This window comes from Periplaneta americana, chromosome 7 (assembly GCF_040183065.1).
Source record: "Periplaneta americana isolate PAMFEO1 chromosome 7, P.americana_PAMFEO1_priV1, whole genome shotgun sequence".
In the NCBI taxonomy this organism is placed as follows: Eukaryota; Metazoa; Arthropoda; class Insecta; order Blattodea; family Blattidae; genus Periplaneta; species Periplaneta americana.
The window spans coordinates 29,441,195-29,461,057 of NC_091123.1; the positions used below are offsets into that span (position 1 = coordinate 29,441,195).

General features: G+C 36.7%; 1 protein-coding gene across 2 annotated transcripts in view; it reads right to left on the minus strand.

Moving 5' to 3' along the window:
- The window catches only part of LOC138703023 (palmitoyltransferase ZDHHC16), a 41,147-nt gene that overhangs the window by 19,218 nt on the left and 2,066 nt on the right, over window positions 1–19,863 (minus strand). Inside the window, exons 3-8 of one of the 2 annotated variants that reach the window (XM_069830530.1) lie at window positions 18,129–18,264; window positions 10,394–10,585; window positions 8,596–8,713; window positions 3,264–3,475; window positions 3,030–3,132; window positions 1,631–1,752 (exon numbers count right to left, since the gene is read on the minus strand). In XM_069830530.1, the coding sequence (XP_069686631.1) occupies window positions 1,631–1,752; window positions 3,030–3,132; window positions 3,264–3,475; window positions 8,596–8,713; window positions 10,394–10,585; window positions 18,129–18,264 (883 nt within the window). Of the gene's footprint in view, window positions 1–1,630; window positions 1,753–3,029; window positions 3,133–3,263; window positions 3,476–8,595; window positions 8,714–10,393; window positions 10,586–18,128; window positions 18,277–19,863 lie in introns of both variants that reach the window. The other variant, XM_069830529.1, reaches the window with a different exon arrangement.

Here is a 19,863-nt window from a genome sequence, read left to right on the forward strand (position 1 = left end):
AAATTTTCTGTAGTGTAGTTTCAAAGAGGAGGGTTGCCAACATTGATTACATGAATATGGGCTATTCCATATGAAATCGATCAGTAAAAAACCTCACATTTTTTTAATACTCCAATTTTTTCCCTATTTATACAAGGTGCTGAGGAGAGTGCATTTTAAAAAATATTCTATCGAAAGTCAAACGGTTTTCGTACTATTGAGCGACAAATTTAGCGTATTTTATAAAAACAAGCCTCTTTCAGCGCTCAGAACTCTGGAACTGTTTACTGCAGAACATTGAATGGGAGCTCATTTTGAAGCTGACATTTGGTAGATTATGTTAAGAAGTAAACCTCGTTTTTATTGTATACAGAGACACAGATAATCTGATTTTACTTACTTTTAGGCTTTTTGCACATCTGTAAATATGTAAAAAATATTGAGAAAAAACCTTGCATTATTAAGAGGGATTCGGCATTGTTTGCTTAGTGGCTCGGCAATAAGTTTCGAGGGTATTAAATAAATTATTTTCACACGCCTAGACTTGAACGGCGCAGTACCGCATGAACTGGCTGAGAGATGAAGATAAGCGAGCGTTGGGCGTCATTTTATTCATGTGTTTATGAAAACTTGTGGTAAAGCTAGTCCAGCTATGCGCTACTAGACAAAACATCACGTGTTTATGTCTTCTGGCCTTGCTTGCCTAGGCTAGCTCCCGCCTCACAGTCAGCTCGTTAGTTCACACGCATACTATTTAATTTCTTTATTTGATATTTTCAATACTTTCTTATCAACGGTGCACCAGTAAAAAAATATGTGTTTATTTGTACTTTCAATGTGGAGTCTAACCATATATTTTAAAAATATTTTTTTGTGGGCAAAGGCGTCTTAATGAAGAAAAATCTAAATTTCTCCATTTCTATAAAAAGTAAGAAAAACTGTTTACATGTCAATATAAACTTTAACTTCTCAGCATCAAAATAAACCATGATTTTGATCACTGGGTGAAAAGGTTTCGGAGCCACAACAGTTTAAAGGTGCTAATTTTATGAAAATATGATAAATAGTTTTAATTTAAACACTATGTAGTTCTGATGCCTCAAACTTTGCACAAAGCATTGTATCACAGTTGTCAACGGACAGAAAAAGTTTCATTGTATTTAAAAATTGCAAGGTCAATTTTCTCTATATTTCAGTCGATTTGAGATGGAATAGCCCATATGCTGTTGGTTATCATTTAAGTATATAGGCGTTTTTAATAGCTTTATAGTAAAAATAATGCCAATTTATGAATACTAGCTAGGACAGAAAAGCAAATAATAGATAAGTAAGCTACTGCATGAGTTTCATAATCCAAAACTCTAATGCGAACATAACCACAAAATGTATATTCAAAAGTCAACACGGAGATGGAAAGCTGCAACTAGACTGCCGCTGCAAAAGTAGCACCTTGTGTGTGAACAGACTTGCAACTTTTGCAGCACTCGGGTTGTGCAACACGAAAAGTAATGTGCAGCGCGCTACTTTTGGCTTACGTGTGAACACGACACGTAACTTTTGCCGCTGCAGTACAAAAGTTGTGCAGTAAAAGTAGCGACTTGTGACCGTACCTTTATAGCACGCACGCATGCACACACACACACAAACATACCTTGCTTTTCTCTGCCAGTCTCTTTGTTTCAGCCTTATTAATGTTTGCTTCGATGCTTGTTTCTCCCCTGCTAATTAATCTTGCATGCCACAATGTTAGCGCTCCTAATGCAATCAACACTCCTAAAAAGAAAGAATTTTACAAGGATATAGCAGACATAAAATCAGAATTTTATACTTCATTCACATCTGTCTAACCGCTAACACCACATGCATATTACAACTGACAACAGTTAAAATATTTAGCAGATTATAACATGTATTGATGCTTAGAAAATGAAAGACAACATGTAAATTACATGAATTAAGGTAAAAATCATAGTTACAATTTATTGTTAATAATTAAATGCAATGAAAATTATAAAAATATTTCCTTTACAAAAAGTAAAAAAATAGCCTCAATTTTTTCCTGGCAAGACACAGTAGTAAAAACTCTTCAGCTGCCAATTTCTTTGTTCTCAATTATCACTAATATTATGTATGTTTTCCAGAAACTGAATAACAAATGTAAAAGATTTTGAACTTATAATGTAAAGTAATATAGGTACCGTCATTTCCCATAAGTATGGTCCTGGCACACAACTATGATCCATGATACAACTATTCAAAGAATATTGTAGAAGTAACATAGACTGTTCATAGACAGCTGCAGTGACTTGACTTCAAACTACAGTAGAACAAAAATATAGATAAACGAGGTACAAAATTTGAATGGACCATAGTTGTGTTCCAGGACCATAGTTATGGGGAATAACGGTACTTAAAAAAGTAATACACATATTAATAAGATTGAAGTACTGTATTACATGTAACACAAAAGAAACAGCCAACAAAGTAAAAGACACAATTACAGCAGAATGGTGGAGAAAATAATGTATTACCATAAAATGGGGTGACCTGACATGCTAGGGGGACTTGATACATTTTTAGGTTGATGTTTCAGAACGAAAAATCAACCTACAAAACATATCAGTCTCCCCAATGTATTAAGTCATCCTGTTTTATACGCTGGGGGACTTGATACATTTTGTAGGTTGATGTTTCGAAACGAAACATCCACCTACAAAACGTATCAAGTCCCTTCGTTTTACAGTACTCTCAAAAAAACTTTTGTAACCACCAGGTCGAAACCTCCTTTGAAAGTTCACATACTGATAAATCAAATACTAAATAAGAAAAGTGACCTACTACAAAACCCTAACTACGAATATAAACCATATAAGACTAAAAACCTGGTCTAAAAATAGCTAGTACAGTACCTGAGTAACCTTTGTACATATCTCCATCTTAACCTAGACTAGTGTAAAAGTGTAGTCATAATGTTACTTCTATCCTATAAATCACAAAAGATAGATAACACAAACATTTTTTAACTTCCAACAAGACAGTATGATTCTCACCTGTGTTTATGAAAGCCATATAAATAAGACAACTCTGTCTTAGTGAGCGTCCCTCGTACGGCTGAGATGTTTCGAGTAAAGACACGTTAGCCATCAATTCTGTCTGGGAGAAACACCATTCAATGTGGTTGACACATCTATTCCCTTAATTGCCAAAAATTAATCGTAAGCTGACAGCATATAGTAAAAAATTACGAATTGTAATAATATACTGCGAACATATCCACGACTTACCACTGGAATGAGCACAGAATTATTGAAACGCACTGGGTGACCCTCAATACGTGAATCATCGTCTTCATCCATCTCCTCCACTCCTATCCAGACTTCATTGTAGGCAAGTTGGAAGCCAAAGATGATGAGGAACAGCACTCCCACGCACATGTATGCCATATACATGAAGAAGTAGCGATGATTGTAATGGCCAATACAATTGTTGAGCCAAGCTTAACTTAGTTAAGGTGTTGTGTATCAGTCTGACTTGTATTTCCTTTAATAATGTGAGATCTTACTGCTGTAATCACTATTAATTGAAATGAAATACAGTTGCGAGAAAAGTTTCCAGGTCTTAGTTTTTCTCGTAAGATTTACGTCTTTTTCCTTATATTTTATGGCTTACATTTATCTTTTGTCTGTAGAAGAAGAAGAAAGTTAGCTTCCCTTATGAAAAGGTTGCCAGATTTGACAAAGCGTATTACATATAAGTGTTCGCGTAGGCTTCCATGGCTGGTGTACATGGTTTGTGGATAAGCTTCAGGGCTTCTACCGCATTGTCTTGGTGTTGGTGGCTGACGTTTCGACCGCTGTTTAAAGAAGCCTTCCACATCAAACAACATCAACAAGGACGAGGGGTTACAACTCAGCAACTCATGGGGAAGTCTATTCCAAGATCATACTTAGGAACGAGAAACCAGGTCTCCACATGTACGCGGCGCCCCCCCCCCCTTCATCCGGACATCGGGCACAGTATCAAGGTCACTCTTTCGGACCTTATGAGGGCCAGTATTTAATATGAATACTCCCCTTCATACAGACCTCAACCGGATTGGACAACGTAGGACCAATCAGATACCAGAAGGAGAACCTACGACCTATACTTAGGAACGAGAAACCAGGTCTCCACATGTACGCGGCATCCCTCTTCATCCGGACATCGGGCACAGTATCAAGGTCACTCTTTCGGACCTTATGAGGGCCAGTATTTAATATGAATACTCCCCTTCATACAGACCTCAACCGGATTGGACAACGTAGGACCAATCAGATACCAGAAGGAGATCCTACGACCTATACTTAGGAATGAGAAACCAGGTCTCCACATGTACGCGGCACCCCTCTTCATCCAGACATCGGGCACGGTATCAAGGTCACCCTTTCGGACCTTATGAGGGCCAGTATTTAATATGAATACTCCCCTTCATACAGACCTCAACCGGATTGGACAACATAGGACCAATCAGATACCAGAAGGAGAACCTACGACCTATACTTAGGAACGAGAAACCAGATCTCCACATGTACGCGGCACCCCTCTTCATCCAGACATCGGGCACGGTATCAAGGTCACTCTTTCGGACCTTATGAGGGCCAGTATTTAATATGAATACTCCCCTTCATACAGACCTCAACCGGATTGGACAACGTAGGACCAATCAGATACCAGAAGGAGAACCTACGACCTATACTTAGGAATGAGAAACCAGGTCTCCACATGTACGCGGCACCCCCCTTCATCCAGACATCGGGCATGGTATCAAGGTCACTCTTTTGGACCTTATGAGGGCCAATATTTAATATGAATACTCCCCTTCATGCAGACCTCAACTGGATTGGACAACGTAGGACCAATCAGATACCAGAAGGAGAACCTATGACCTATCACTGCAAGTACTCCCCCCTTCGAGACTACTATATATATATACCAGCTCGCAGACTATTTCCTATCCAACAACTGCTCTGAAGATGACCACAACACAGTGGTCGAAACGTCAGCCACCAACACCAAGACAACGAGGTAGAAGCCCTGAAGCTTATACACAAACCGTATTACATATAATTTGGAAACATACCTAAAAGGCAAAATGATATACATTTGAAACGATGAGGGAATAGAATATACAAAATGTCAGAAAAATTTACACCTAATTAGCGTTTGTGCTCATTTACTGTTAAGGGAAAAAAAAATATATCATCAGATAGGTTAGAATGATATGAATGCCATATACCGCGAGAAAAATAATAGTACGGATTTATTTGCATTGATATCTAAACCAATCAACAGCTATTGATTAAGATAACTTGAAATTTCCATTATCACTCCTATACAAATGATTTCTCAATATCTGAACCGATCCTTTGAGGGCACTAATGGCTATTTCCTTCACAATGCTGTATGTTAGCCCAAGGTTTTTACATTTGTTGGCAAAGAAGGAGGGTATGGTACCTCGTGCTCCCACCATCAGACCTATTACATCAATGTGGGACAGGCTATATTTATATTTATAGAACGGGATTGTTGGTTCATAGATGCATTTCTTTTCACTATCCACTTCATGCGGTTGATCTGCATGTGTCTCAAATCTGATGGTGGGATCGAGAATGTATGCCGAGTTGTTCTTAATGGCAATGATATCAATTCGCCGAACACTTCCTTGTGTGGCTAGTCCCTGCACCTCTTGATGGACTGTAAACCCTACTTCCTTCAGTGCCTCAGCCAGCATAGAACGGACAGCATGGTGGCAGATGTTGCGAAGGGCCTCACTATAGGGGCAGAAGCCCTTCATTTTGTTCTGATCTCGTTTCCCTGGAAACGAGAAAGTTGATAATATTGCAAAACAGGCAACATATTTGCAATCAAGACCTCTTCAAGTGATATCTCTAGCCAATGCTTTTGCTTCAGTAAAGTCTCATTTTACAAACCTATGGATCAACAACTGGCTCTCTTCTGACAAAGGAAAAATTTTACAGTCTGTACAAAAGAAACCAAATGACCTGGAAATGAACAAAAACTTGCCCAGACATGTTCAAACATTTTTAACAAGAGACAGAACAGGTCACATTGTCACTCAATTGTACCTACACCGATTTCACATTTCTGATAATCCTACTTGTCTATGGTGTAATAATCATGATGAAGATCTGGAACACATTCTTCTATACTGTCTATCCATAAACCACAAAAGAAGTAAATTAAAATCATCAGTACCAGTTGCAGAAGACACAGCCCTGCAGTATATAATGACTACACCCCACCTCTGGCTACTAGCAACAGGCATCTATAATGAACACCGATCAAAATACCCCTCATTTCTCATGAAAAACAACAACTGAATAGACTACAGTGGACTATAGTGGACTTCATGTTGTCAGCAAACAGCTGGATGCATTAAGAAGGTTGATCGATAAGATCATTTCTTCCTTTTTTTTCTGATCCACATACATTAAAGAATTTTATTTTACAAGTCCCAGAATATTGTATTTATAATGACATCACATAGACTGCACAGATGACACTGTTCCATTTTTTTAATAGTTTTTTTTTTGTAAGTTTTATGCCAATATGCTGCAATATCCTGAAAACTATAATTTTACAGAAAATATTGATATTGAAAGTTACATAGCTTTCCACTGACTCAAGAATTTGATTATTCTATCTTTTAAAATGAAGTTGATAAGATCAGACTGCAGGAATTTGTGAATCTTGATAAACTGAGTGAGGAATTTTGTGAGATTGAGTTGTTTTGTTAGAACATAATCATTATCAAGGAAGCGATGTTGCTAAGAGGCTTTATTTTTTTCTAAAATTTATAAAGAATACGTTCAATTTTTTTTTATTAGGTTGTTTTACGACGCTTTATCAACAGCTTAGATTATTTAGTGTCTGAATGAGATGAAGATGATAATGTCGGTGAGAGTCCAGGGTCCAGCACCGAAAGTTACCCAGCATTTGCTCATATTGGGTTGAGGGAAAACCCCAGAAAAAATCTCAATCAGGTAACTTGCCCCGACCGGGAATCGAACCCGGGCCAGCTGGTTTCACGGCCAGACACGCTAACCGTTACTCCACAGGTGTGGACAATATGTTCAATCGTAAATAAAGTCATAATTAGAATCGGTACTAGCATTCCAGCTTCTAATGCTGCTGTACAAAGTTTTACACTAATGAATAAATGGACAATTGTTATAAACAGGAGTCATCCTGAGCTGATCAAAGCAGAACTACAAACTGTACTGAATTTGTCTTTCATTTGTGAACATCTTCACCAATTTGCAAAACAGAATTAAAAATTATTAAGAGCAGTTAAACTTACTCACTTATACCTTTTAAGGAACCCGGAGGTTCATTGCCACCCTCACATAAGCCCGCCATCGATCCCTATCCTGAGCAAGATTAATCCAGTCTCTACCATCATATCCCACTGCCCTCAAATCCATTTCAATATTATCCTCCCATCTATGTTTCGGCCTCCCCAAAGGTAGTTATGCCAGAGAATCAATCCCATTCGAGGCTAAATCTCAAGAGAAATACCAGAATAAGTCAATTAAATGTAGACTATGTAAACAACAGTGTTCTATTCAGTGTAATAAAATAAATATATCCTGGCAAATCTTCCATTTTTTTAAACAAAAAGCTGGCAACCCTAGTTGCGAGCTTAAGTGTAAGAAGAATGAAAGCAACAAAGAAAATCTGTGAGGATCTGGAAAAAGAATGGAAGAAAATATACCAGTTCCGAACAAAGACTGACACAAATAAGGAGATGTGCACTGTTAGGCGAATGGCTAGAGCATCGGATTTCCATGCTAGTAACCTGGGTTCAGTTCGAATTCCGACAGGTTTAATTGAAGCCTGTGGTGAACAAAGACAGTGTTTGGTGGTAGGTTTTCATGGGGTATTCCCATTTTCTCTACTGGCATTCCACAATTGCTCCATTAATTATCATCATACCGTGTTAAATAGTTCACCTGCTATGATGCATCAAGGGCAACACCTTCATGGCGGCTGAAACTACAAGTTTCGGCACGTAGCCCACTAAATGGGGACACTTGGGTAAATGACGCAAGCCAAGTGCCTGTCATTAGTAAAAAAAAAAAAAAAGTTATTGATGATTGTAGACTTACAGCTGAAAGTGACGCTACTGTTGGGGCAGTTACGACATTTGATACCAAATGATAAGGTCATGAAAAGCCGAATGTGGGACACCCATATTCAATGAATCTGATCCTGCCCATTTTTTTAAGGTCAAACAGTTATGAAGAACACCTTATTAACGATTACATGACCAATATAATCACAGATTTTGCAGAAATTATGCCTGTGAGACTAAATAACGCAATGGAAGAATTAGCCTCATATTAAGAATTTTATGGTGAATGCAATGATGGCCAAACTGAGATTTGAGGGAAAAGAAATAAAACTCAGAAGACAGTGAGAAAACAAAATACAACATCCTTCAAATAAATGCATATAAACGTGAATGCATCTGTGTAAACCTCTATTTAGAAGTTTCATTGAAAAATATATATATTATATTATACATCTCGAACATATTGTGTGTAATAAGGATACGGCAGTGGTGATCCATCTTGAGAATACATTTGTTGCAGACAGAGCAATGATGTGTTCTTGGTGGCTTTGGTGCAATGCATTTCTTACAAATACTGGCAGCTTCTGGAATGAGGGCACCCTGGAAAAATTAACAATTAATCTAGAATATCTAAACACTGTTACTAAATAACAAAAACGAAACATTATAGTTAATTCTAAAATAACCGAAATACAATACAATATTTTACTTATCACAGTTCGACATTTAAGGAATGTATGTTTTTCCATTTATATTGTAGTGAAGTCCTGCTCCGCAGCCTAAGGTATCCTGCCTAGACTTGCATTACCTGAATGCATGCTGGTTCGAAGAAATTTTCTCATTAAATTTCGGCCAGTATATGGGACCGGTCCACCAAGCATCGTGATGCACTTGGGGAGCTACGATAGATAGCAAAATCTGGTTACGAAAGCCAGCTATAACGGCTGCGAGATCATCATGCTAACCACATGATACCTCCATTCTGGCTTCGGCATGTGAACATGAGGCCAGCAGCCAGTTGGTCGGTCTGGGCCCTTCAAGGGCTGTGGTGCCACGGATTATTATTATTATTATTATTATTATTATTATTATTATTATTATTATTATTATTATTATTATTATTGTAGTGAAACATTTCTTTCATTTCTAGAGAAGGCCAGAATATGAGATTTTGTTAAATTAACGTAATAATGGAAATACACATTATAGAATGTGAGCTTATAACCTGTTCTAATAATCACCAGAGGAAGATTGAAGGTGACCCATGCACATATACAGAATGTTTCAAAAGTTATGGTCAATAATTTACAGACGAAAAGTACTAACTGAAAGAAGAAAAAAACAAAATCTGTGTCTGGAGTCAAGTAAAAAGCTGGTTTACACACACTACACTATTATTGTTATTATTATTATTATTATTATTATTATTATTATTATTAGTTTGTGTCAGTGAAGTTTTATAGTTTATAGTGGTAGTGCAAAGTATTTGAACAGTGAAATGTTTTTGAAGTGTTAGTGAAACCAGGATAATATCAGTGAAATGTGTCGTAGTTCCACTGCAGTGAGTGAGACGATAGCAAAATGAGTGTAGAGCTGAAAGGTACTTGTGCAGGTATGAACATATCATACTCGTGGGTTTTAGTTCGCACTTAGGGTTAAGACACAAATTAGATTTACTTTAAATGTTACTTTAAGTGATCGTGCTTCATTTAATTTAGGATGCACCTTGTTATTACTATTATTATTATTATTAGTATTATTATTAATTGTCATTAATGAGTGTAATTACTTACCACTGCCATCGGGTATTTATCCATTTGCAGTGTGAATAAATACATACACACATACACATACATTTATTATTCACATGCAGACCATAGTCATATGCTTAATTTCACAGATGTATCTTAAATATGGAGGGTCTATTTAAAAAAAGCTCTTTCTGAATTTTCTTATTCGTTGGATTTAAGTCACTTTGGAAATACACTCTTTAATTCAGTTAGGGATGTCTGCACGTCTGCTGTTAGTCAGTGAGGAATCGTCCATTAACTCGACAACAGTTAATTTGCAGACCAATGTGTATTGGAGCTTTTGCTGGGGTTAGTTTGTACTTATCATCTGTAAATTATTGACCAACACTTTTGAAACACCCTGTATATGCATGCAGGGATATAAAAATACACACATACAAATTTATAATGTTGAGAACTACACGTGCCTTTGGATAACAGTATAGACGATATTGAAGCTGTACTGTATATTATAAGTGTTCACAGTTACCTCTGGAGGATACCCAGGATGTGTGTTAGCTGCCATGTAGTAGTGGAAACAGATGTTGATTAGAAGCCAATGACCAATGATCATAAGTACAACTGTTGCCCAGGGACTCTTGTTCCACCAATAAGGCAGTCCAATCCAATACGCTATTGCCACTACTGATGCAGTCAGACCGCAGACTGCAGCAACAAAAAACTGTAACAAGAAATAGAACTTGATTACTTATAAGATCGAAGACACAGAACTCTCTGACAAACAATACGAGGGATGAATGAAGGTAATGCCTCCATGAGCATTACTTGTACAGTGAAACCTGTTCAAGATGGAAGTGACATGGTCCTAATTTTTTTTCTGTTGTGGACAGGTTTCCGTGTTATTCAGGTGTGAAGTTAAAATGGAATATTTTATCATTTGCATAAATCAGGGATGCCAAAGCGCCTGTGTTACGTGCTCGTACTACAAGCAATACAAATCCAACAAGGTTCACTTTTTAGCAAGATAAAGTACAATCATCGCTCTTAAGGAAATGTAGTGCGGGTTCTCGAGACCACGCAGTGCAGGCGTTTTGACTTCCCTGGCATAAATGAAAAGCAAAATGGCATGCCACAAATTGTAGGAATTACAAAATATTCCGTTTAACACTACTGACATTAAATCAGCTTCCTGTCACTTGGTTAACTGGTGAATGATCTTGATGAAAATCTCATTTCATGTATAAATTGTATCGTAACTCACTCATTAAACACTGCAAAGTTTATTAATTACGTTAAATTTAATATCTAACACTATAATATAATACTGTACTGTATATTACAGCACATTATTTAATTGGACTAGGAGCCTAGAAGACTTAAATTCTGGATTATCTAATTTCTTTGCCAATTCAAGGGTTTTCTTTGCAGAATAGGTCCAGAAATTTGCATGATCTATGAAAGGGCAAGAACAATCCACTCCCACAACAGTTCATTTATTTCTATGTAACCAGTTGTTTTTTTCTTTCTTTTTATATCACCATTATTGACCGCAAGCCCCTCATTCATGATACGACCTTTATTTTTGAAAGTGTTAAATTACACCTGAGTTTTCCATTCATAAATTTCAACATTATTTTCCATACTCTTCATTTCTCATTTTCTTCGATAACTTTTACTTCATCAATTAATGATAGTGCAACATTTTTACGTAACTTTTGTTATCACGAAATCGCTAATACACTTGCGTTCTACCCAGCTACGACAGTATACAAAGTGAAGCATTGAACATCTTTGAAGGGACCCGTCTGCCTAGTCAATAGGGTAATAAAATTTATGACCACCAGGCCAACACACCATCGCACCCTCAAAAATTTTACAAAGAAAACTTGTTTTTACTTTAGTGACCTACTAGTATTTCGTACATTCCTTGAAAGCACATACTGTTTCAAAATATTTTTTTTTATCCAATGCCACCAGGTTGTCTTTTTCGACATTTCTGGTCTTCTCTCCTGGCCGTGGCTTAGTTGTAACCCACTTCTGAGGTTGGGGCGCCTGGAAGGTGAAGTTACATTACTCCGATGATGTGATAGGATGATTATGATAATGTGGTGCCAGGAGAGGTCTTAAATCTAAACTTAACCTAAATTCCAAATCATGGACGAACACAGGAATAATCCCCTTTAAGGAAAAATTCCTGTGCTCTAACCGGGAATCGAACCCAGGACCTCATGAATTATAGCCAGAAGCTCTGACCACTAGACCATGAGGCTGGCCTGTTTCAAAATATAGTTTACATTAAAGTAGTGTGTCCAAAATATTATTTCCGTTTTGAACAGTAGCAGACAGTTTCCGTTTCTGCGTTGGACAGTTTCCGTTTTATTCAGGAAAAATTACACATAATACATATGAATTTCGCCGGGACCAATAAATTGTTCCGAAATAGACAGGGTTCCGGATTATTCAGGTTCCGATTTGAACAGGTTTCACTGTAATTGGATTGGAATATTTTAACATATAACAAGCAGAAATAAGCCTTATACTGTACCCTTTAACTATCTGTGCTTATTTATCCACTCACTAGATAAATGAATATACTTAAGCTCTGGTTCGTATATCATGGAAAATGCCACCCTCTTTTCCAGAAACCAGGTCTTAACAACCTTCTCAGCTTCATTGGATGTGTATTGATCTCCATAATTTCTTTTTTAAGTTTTGTGAAAAGATTTTAAATCACTGTGTACCAAGTCTGGACTGTGTGGTAGCTGTGGTGAGATTCAGCCTCTCAATTGCTTTCATCATAGCATGCAAAATGTATGGCCCGCATTGTTTGCTGCAGGAAAATCATTTCTTTTCCTCTTGAAATAATCAAATCTCAGAGCATTAAAATAACGGGTGTTTCAAAATGAATATCGGGGTTTTAAGGCTTTATAGTATTTATTACATTTAACGTATTCATATCCATGGTTCAAGAATTAAAACAGAAAATCAATATCCCGAATTTAAAAGAAAACTTACAAATTAAACCAAACCCTTTAACTCTATTAAATATAGAATATAATCTAAATTTATTAGAAGAAATACTGAAATCAGAAGTAAACAATGAAATAATAAAACAATTGTCTTTAGAGACAATTAATATCAGGTACCCTCCACAAAACTGGAGGATCCTTGATCTCTAGAGAACAAGATGCTGGTGCAGGTGTTATGTGCTGTCTCTTCTCACTTTATAGATCTCTTGGATATGGAACAACAAGTTTTGATGGCGAAATCGTTGCAATAAGTGAAAGTCTCAGGAATCTTCTATGCCACATCAATAAATTTAAGAATGCAGTTATATAAAATGCTCTCTCAATTAATATCACTCAATAAAAGAATTGTATTCCAATGGATACCATCCCATTGTGGAATCCTGGGAAACGAGAATGCAGATGCATTAGCAAAGAAGGGCAGCACTGCTACTTACAGACCTGTTACTAAATCTACGTATTACTCTGTGAAAAGATTTATTAAATCTACATACTTAGACTTCAACAAACAAAATTTGATAACACAATCACAAGGGAAAAAATGGAACTCTCTGCATCATAATCCACAGTTAATTCCCGATTTACCACGAAAATCGTCTGTAGCTACATTTAGATTGGCAATAGGCCATGATTGTTTGGTCAAACACCTGCATAGAATTGGAATATATCAGTCCCCTAACTGCCCATTGTGCAACTCAAACCAAGAAATGGATTCGGAACACCTCAAAATCTGTGCTTCAGTGGCTGACCATGATAATATCTTTGAAAAATATTGGAGTGCAAGAGGTCAAATGACTTTATTGTCAAACGCCTGGCATTAGAAAACAACAACAACAACAACATTTAACGTACAATTATAAATAATACATGAAATGAAAGAGCAACTCAAACAGTTTTATACGTGCATGCACTGCTTCCTCTGTATGTCAATGAACGAATGAGAGAGTCTTACAACGCATAACCTCAAGAAGGCTAGTCGTGAATTAGCAATTCCAGCAACATCTGTGTAGAGAATTTTAAGGAGACGCATATGGAAGTACGTGACTGGTTGAACGACGTTGTACCCGACCGCTGGATTGGCAGAAAGGGGCCGAATGACAGAGCTTGTTTCACATGGCCTCCACGTTCACCAGATCTTATGCCATGCGATTTTTACCTTTGGGGATTCATAAAGGATCGTGTGTATGTACCTCCACTACCAGCTGACCTACCAGACTTAAGACAGAGGTTTGAAGCAGTTGTTGCACAATTACTCCAGACACACTGATCAAGGTTTGGGAAGAACTCTCTTATCAATTCGATGTATACCGTATGACGAATGATGCTCACATGAGCACTTGTAGCAAAACTGTTTGAGTTGCTCTTTCATTTGGTGTATTACTTATAATTGTACGTTAAATGTAATAAATACTACAAAGCCTTAAAACCCCAATATTCATTTTGAAACACCCAGTACAATGCTGCGAGATGATAGCTGTTCCGTGCCAGAAAATCAATATGAATAATATCATGTGTCCCAAGTATCTGATGCTATGAGTTTTCTAGCCAAAGCCTGTGATTTGAATATCTTTTTCTGGGGCAAGTCTTTGTATTGATATTGCATACATTGACATTTAGTAAAGAAAAGCTTCACCTTCAGACACATAACGTAATAGAAGCTGCTGGCAAACTTCAAGTTCTCTGAGTTTTCATTTCAATCGTGAGCATCCAAGTTACTCATCCTATGACTGTTCTGGAAATTTTTATAACTGAAATTATTGTTAAATAGTGAATGTGTAAGATGTACTTTTGGATACTGATAATTAATAATAATAATAATAATAATAATAATAATAATAATAATAATAATAATAATAATAATCATCATCATCATCAACCTGGCAGGTAGTAGGCCGAGTGGCCTGTTACGGGCTTATTTTCTATCTCTTTTGAGGTCTGCCAATGGATCTTTTTCTCCCGGCCGGTAATTTAAAATTGCGTTTGGAAATCTGTTGTTGCTCATTCTATTGACTTACTTACTTACTTACAAATGGCTTTTAAGGAACCCGAAGGTTCATTGCCGCCCTCACATAAGCCCGCCAGCGGTCCCTATCCTGTGCAAGATTAATCCAGTCTCTATCATCATACCCCACCTCCCTCAAATCCATTTTAATATTATCCTCCCATCTACGTCTCGGCCTCCCTAAAGGTCTTTTTCCCTCCGGTCTTCCAACTAACACTCTATATGCATTTCTGGATTCGCCCATACGTGCTACATGCCCTGCCCATCTCAAACGTCTCGATTTTATGTTCCTAATTATGTCAGGTGAAGAATACAATGCGTGCAGTTCTGTGTTGTGTAACTTTCTCCATTCTCCTGTAACTTCATCCCGCTTAGCCCCAAATATTTTCCTTAGCACCTTATTCTCAAACACCCTGAACCTATGTTCCGCTCATTCTATTGACGTGATTAATAATAATAATGATAACAGCAACAAACTATATATTCAGCTTTAGTATGAAATCTCACAACAACAAACAGATTTTTGTATCACTGGACGGTGAAGGTCAAGATTGGTTCCACACTTTCCTTCAGCTGGTTTGATATCTAGCCTGGTATTGCTGTCACAAAGTAATACTGATTTTCTTTTCTTCTTTCAAAACTTTTTGTCGATAAGTTGTAAGTTATAACATAAACAATCGCAACTTCAAATTCACACATATAAGCAGTGGTGTGCTGGCTAGGGCTCATGCGAGCCCTTTGTTGAATATTTATATTTGTTCCGAGCCCTTTGTTAAAATAGCTTGTGAGGAAAATCAATAAAATAAACACATTTTTCTAATTTAAGTCACCTATTTTACATCTTCCTAAAGCGATCAACTGAAAATATAGGAATTCAGTAGATTTTGCACTGCTTGTTGGAGACTTTCTATAATAATTATGACTTCCGAGATTTCGTGGAATAGAAAAGAACAATGCCCATTTGCCATTAACTACAGCCAAAGCCAAAACAAAATCGCGAATTCTAGCACCATTAACAGCGCGGAAGCCGAAAGAGGCTCTAGTGCAGTTGTTTGGTCAACTGTCCAAAGACAGGTCTGAACCTCACAAGTGATACCAACAAGGCACCACTAATGAGGCTACTAGACCAGGAGATAATGGAGTAGGATGATCAGTTTCTTTCCCCCTCCAATGCATACATCGTCGATAAGCTAATGAATAATACTGCCACTTGTGAAAGAAATAAGTTTACGGTCTCCCACTTGTCCAGTTTAAAGACTTAAAATTATTGGCAAACTATCCTGATTGACAAATTATCGTCTCGGTACTGGAACTCAAGTGCGTCCCGCAACTGGGCTGAATCTATCGGTGAACGAAATGGGAGTTGGGAATATATTTTATTATTATTATTATTCCATGTATTGTGAGTTCCTATCACCACAGCATGGCGCGCCCTCAGGTTGCAGATAGAGGAGACAGCCTCCAGATATGGAGGGTAGCTGTGAATATATTGAATAAGCAGTCGTGGACAGCCTATAATGAGTGGTCGTCCAGCTTGGGGGTTAGGGAAAGGACTAAAAATTCCATCACCGTAAAAAAGAGCTTGTTACGAAACCATACAATAAGCCTCGGAATAACCGATGGTAGGCTTATGTGAGGGCAGCAATGAACTTGTGGGTTCTTTAAAAGCCATTTGTAAGCAAGCAAGTAAGTAATTATTAAGGAGCGGATTCCTATGTAATTAAATATTCTTTTTGCGTGTGATAAAACACAATTAACAAAGTTAAAAATTCCGAACATGAAGTTTCAAGTTTAAAATCCGAATTTTATTTCACATAAAAACACATATTTTCACAAAAAAATTATGTAAATACATATTTTCAGGAAATCTATTATAAACACATAAATCTTAGAGTTTTTTTACTAAAATAATATTTTTACAAGAACTTTTTAATATTTTAAAACTAAATCAATTATATCACTCAGAAGTACGTTATCTCTTTTAGGAATTCTTGGTTGCTTCGTGTTTCTAAGCGCTCCGTGGTGTATCCGTGATCCATTTTCGTAATAGTATCGCCACAAGTTCTGAGAACTACTATACAGCATATCAGTGTTATTATTAGAGAATAAATTAACATGGACAAGGAGGAGAGATCTTGCAACACATAATTAGGAATGTTTATTGTTGCTGAAGATGATTTCATTGCACGCTTTGTTTGTGAAACACAACAGATAAGAGCTTGGGTATGAACATTATTTAATTTAAACAAATCTCTCGCCTCTCGCTCATGTATATCGAGTATATCTTGTTGTGATTCCCTGTTATCGGGCTTCGTCAATCGATATCCTTCAAGATATACTGAAAGATGGTTATTTAAAAAACAATTCGACTTTCCTATTAGCAAATTTAAGCTTTTTGTGTGACACCATAAAAAAACTCGAAACACCCAAAAACCTGTTGTTTGAAAAAGGGAGGAGCGTGGTGTGGAAATTAAACTAGACTCGCTACCAGGTTCAGAAGTACAAGTACTAAGGAACAAATTCCAGAATGTGTTTGGAAAAAACAGTGGATATAAAAAAATGTGTAAAGTTGCTCAAGTATTGGAGGATGTGCCTGCAGGTGAAATTGATGGTGTATGTGTTTGTGACATTCCTCTCTTCAAATATGCACGTCTGATGTCCTGTGATGTGGAAAGATCGTTTTCACAGCTTGTTCAGAGATAATCGGCATGCATTTGTGATGGAGAATTTGGAGATGACCTTTGCTGTTCACTGCAATTCTCGGCCAACTACTAGCACTCAAGTGTGGTTGGTGAGTACCTTGTAACATTTTTTTTTTCAAGCTAAGTAAGAGTAAGGTATTTTTGTCATATTTAAAATAAATATATTTAAATTTTTTAGCACATAAAAATCCGCTCCCTAGTAATTATTATTATTATTATTATTATTATTATTATTATTATTGTTGTGTTATTGTAAAGAAACCATTATTTTCCCTATATCCTGCTTCGTATGTCTCCGCTGGCTGTCTCACTTCTTTTGAAAGCCTTTTGTTAAACTATTACCAGCACACCTCTGCATACAAGAAAATTTAGTGATGTTACTACAACATATTGTTTCAGTGCAGGCAAAATAGTCTTATCAGTGTGCTGAAGACAGCCAACTAATCATGAAATTTTATGCCACGTGCATTCGTTTAAACGATGTTCCATTAAATTTCTAAGCTGAAGAGAGATTAAACATAATTTCATACTTACAGGACCAAGAAATTTGGTAAAGTTGTCCACAAACCAAAACATTGGTTCCATACACACATCTGCCATATAACCTTGGTCCATAAAGTGATTGTAGAAAAGAGAATTTACTGAGACCTTTAACTTTCTCCATTGCCATCTTACAGCATCCCTGAAATATTGAAGAACATCTGATTTTTAGGTACAACTAGCAGTGTATCTAATATCAATGACAGTTTCTTCAGAAATATTTCTACACACATGCAATTCCTCAATCATGGTCTACCTAGATGTAGCATGCCTGCGAAGATTCAAATTTTAAAACCTACCAAAGATGATGGATTTTTGAGATCACAAATATTTAACATGGCTTTCTTCAAACAGGAAGTAAAACCAGGGGTCTATTCTATTACGGTACTCAACTTTTCACTTCGCAGTTTGCACTATTCATTGCAGTTTCTGTTCCAGTATCACTTTTAAAAACTATTTCTCAAAGTGAAAAGGAAAAGTACTGTTAGAGGAAACTTTTCAAATATGTTATTAATTTTGTTCCACCATTACGATAATTTTGAAAAGTGCAAAGTCATATGCTGAAAAGTGAATGGAATATTCGCAAAGAACCTAGTCTCTTTGCCATTAAGATTAAATTCATTATATTCAGTATATTTTTGCTTTGGATTCGAAATAATTTAGAGAAGAAATATGATAAGAAGAGAACATTTACTATTACAGTAAGTGATTCAAGTGATGAAGAACTCCCCCAAAAAGTAGGCCTATATAAAAATGGGATAAACTTCCAGAACCTAAGTTTGTCTGAATTCTGTGAAAGTTTTCGAATTACACCAGCTAAAGCAGAATATGTTCTTGAAAGAATTGGGCCTATTCTACAATAGAAAACAAGAAAAGTTTCTCTCTTACCTCTAAAGAACAATTTAATACTCATATGTCTAGGAAATGAGCTCAATAACATGGAGCTGCAATGACTATTGACTGATTAGCAAAGACTCTAGATTCTTCGCCCAACAGTGCATATATACTGTGGAATCTCGGCCACCAAGTCACTTAATTGAGTGTGCTCCTTGTATAATGGCAGTTGACTCAATATGTCAACATATATGTCGAACTTGAAGTAAGGCCACAAAGGGAAAAACACTAGAGGAGAGGGATTCGATCCGGTAGTGTGGAATGAACTTTAGTGTAGCTCAGTGGTTAGAGCACTTGGTACGTAGAACCAAGGACCCGGGTTCGATCCCCGACACCTGAGCGAATTTTTCTCCTCTAATAACAATTGTTACCATAACAGATAAATTCTGTAAGACCAAAAATTAATCTTTATGTATACCTTGGCCTATATTTTTGTTTGGGTTCAAAATAATTCAGAGAAGCAATATGATAAGAAGAAAACATTTATTATTATGTGACTAACTTAAAGTAATGACGAACCTCCCATCCCAAAAAAAAGAGAGTATATAAAACTAAGATGGAATATTTCGAGTCACCTATGCTGTATTTGCTCCTCTATTAACCTGACATCACGTTTTGCCTTGGAATCACCATTTCCTGTTATCATATGCGTTTCCTAATTAAGTGCATAGTTAATTAGCAGATAAATAGCAGTGTTTCGTATCTTAGTCACTGCAGTAGGGTTGCCAGTATTTCTAGTGGCAGGAAATAATGATACGTGTTAATTTTTTTATTGTATTTAATTAACAACAAAACTGTCCATTTTGTTTAAGAATTGCAGAGGGATCAATCAGTC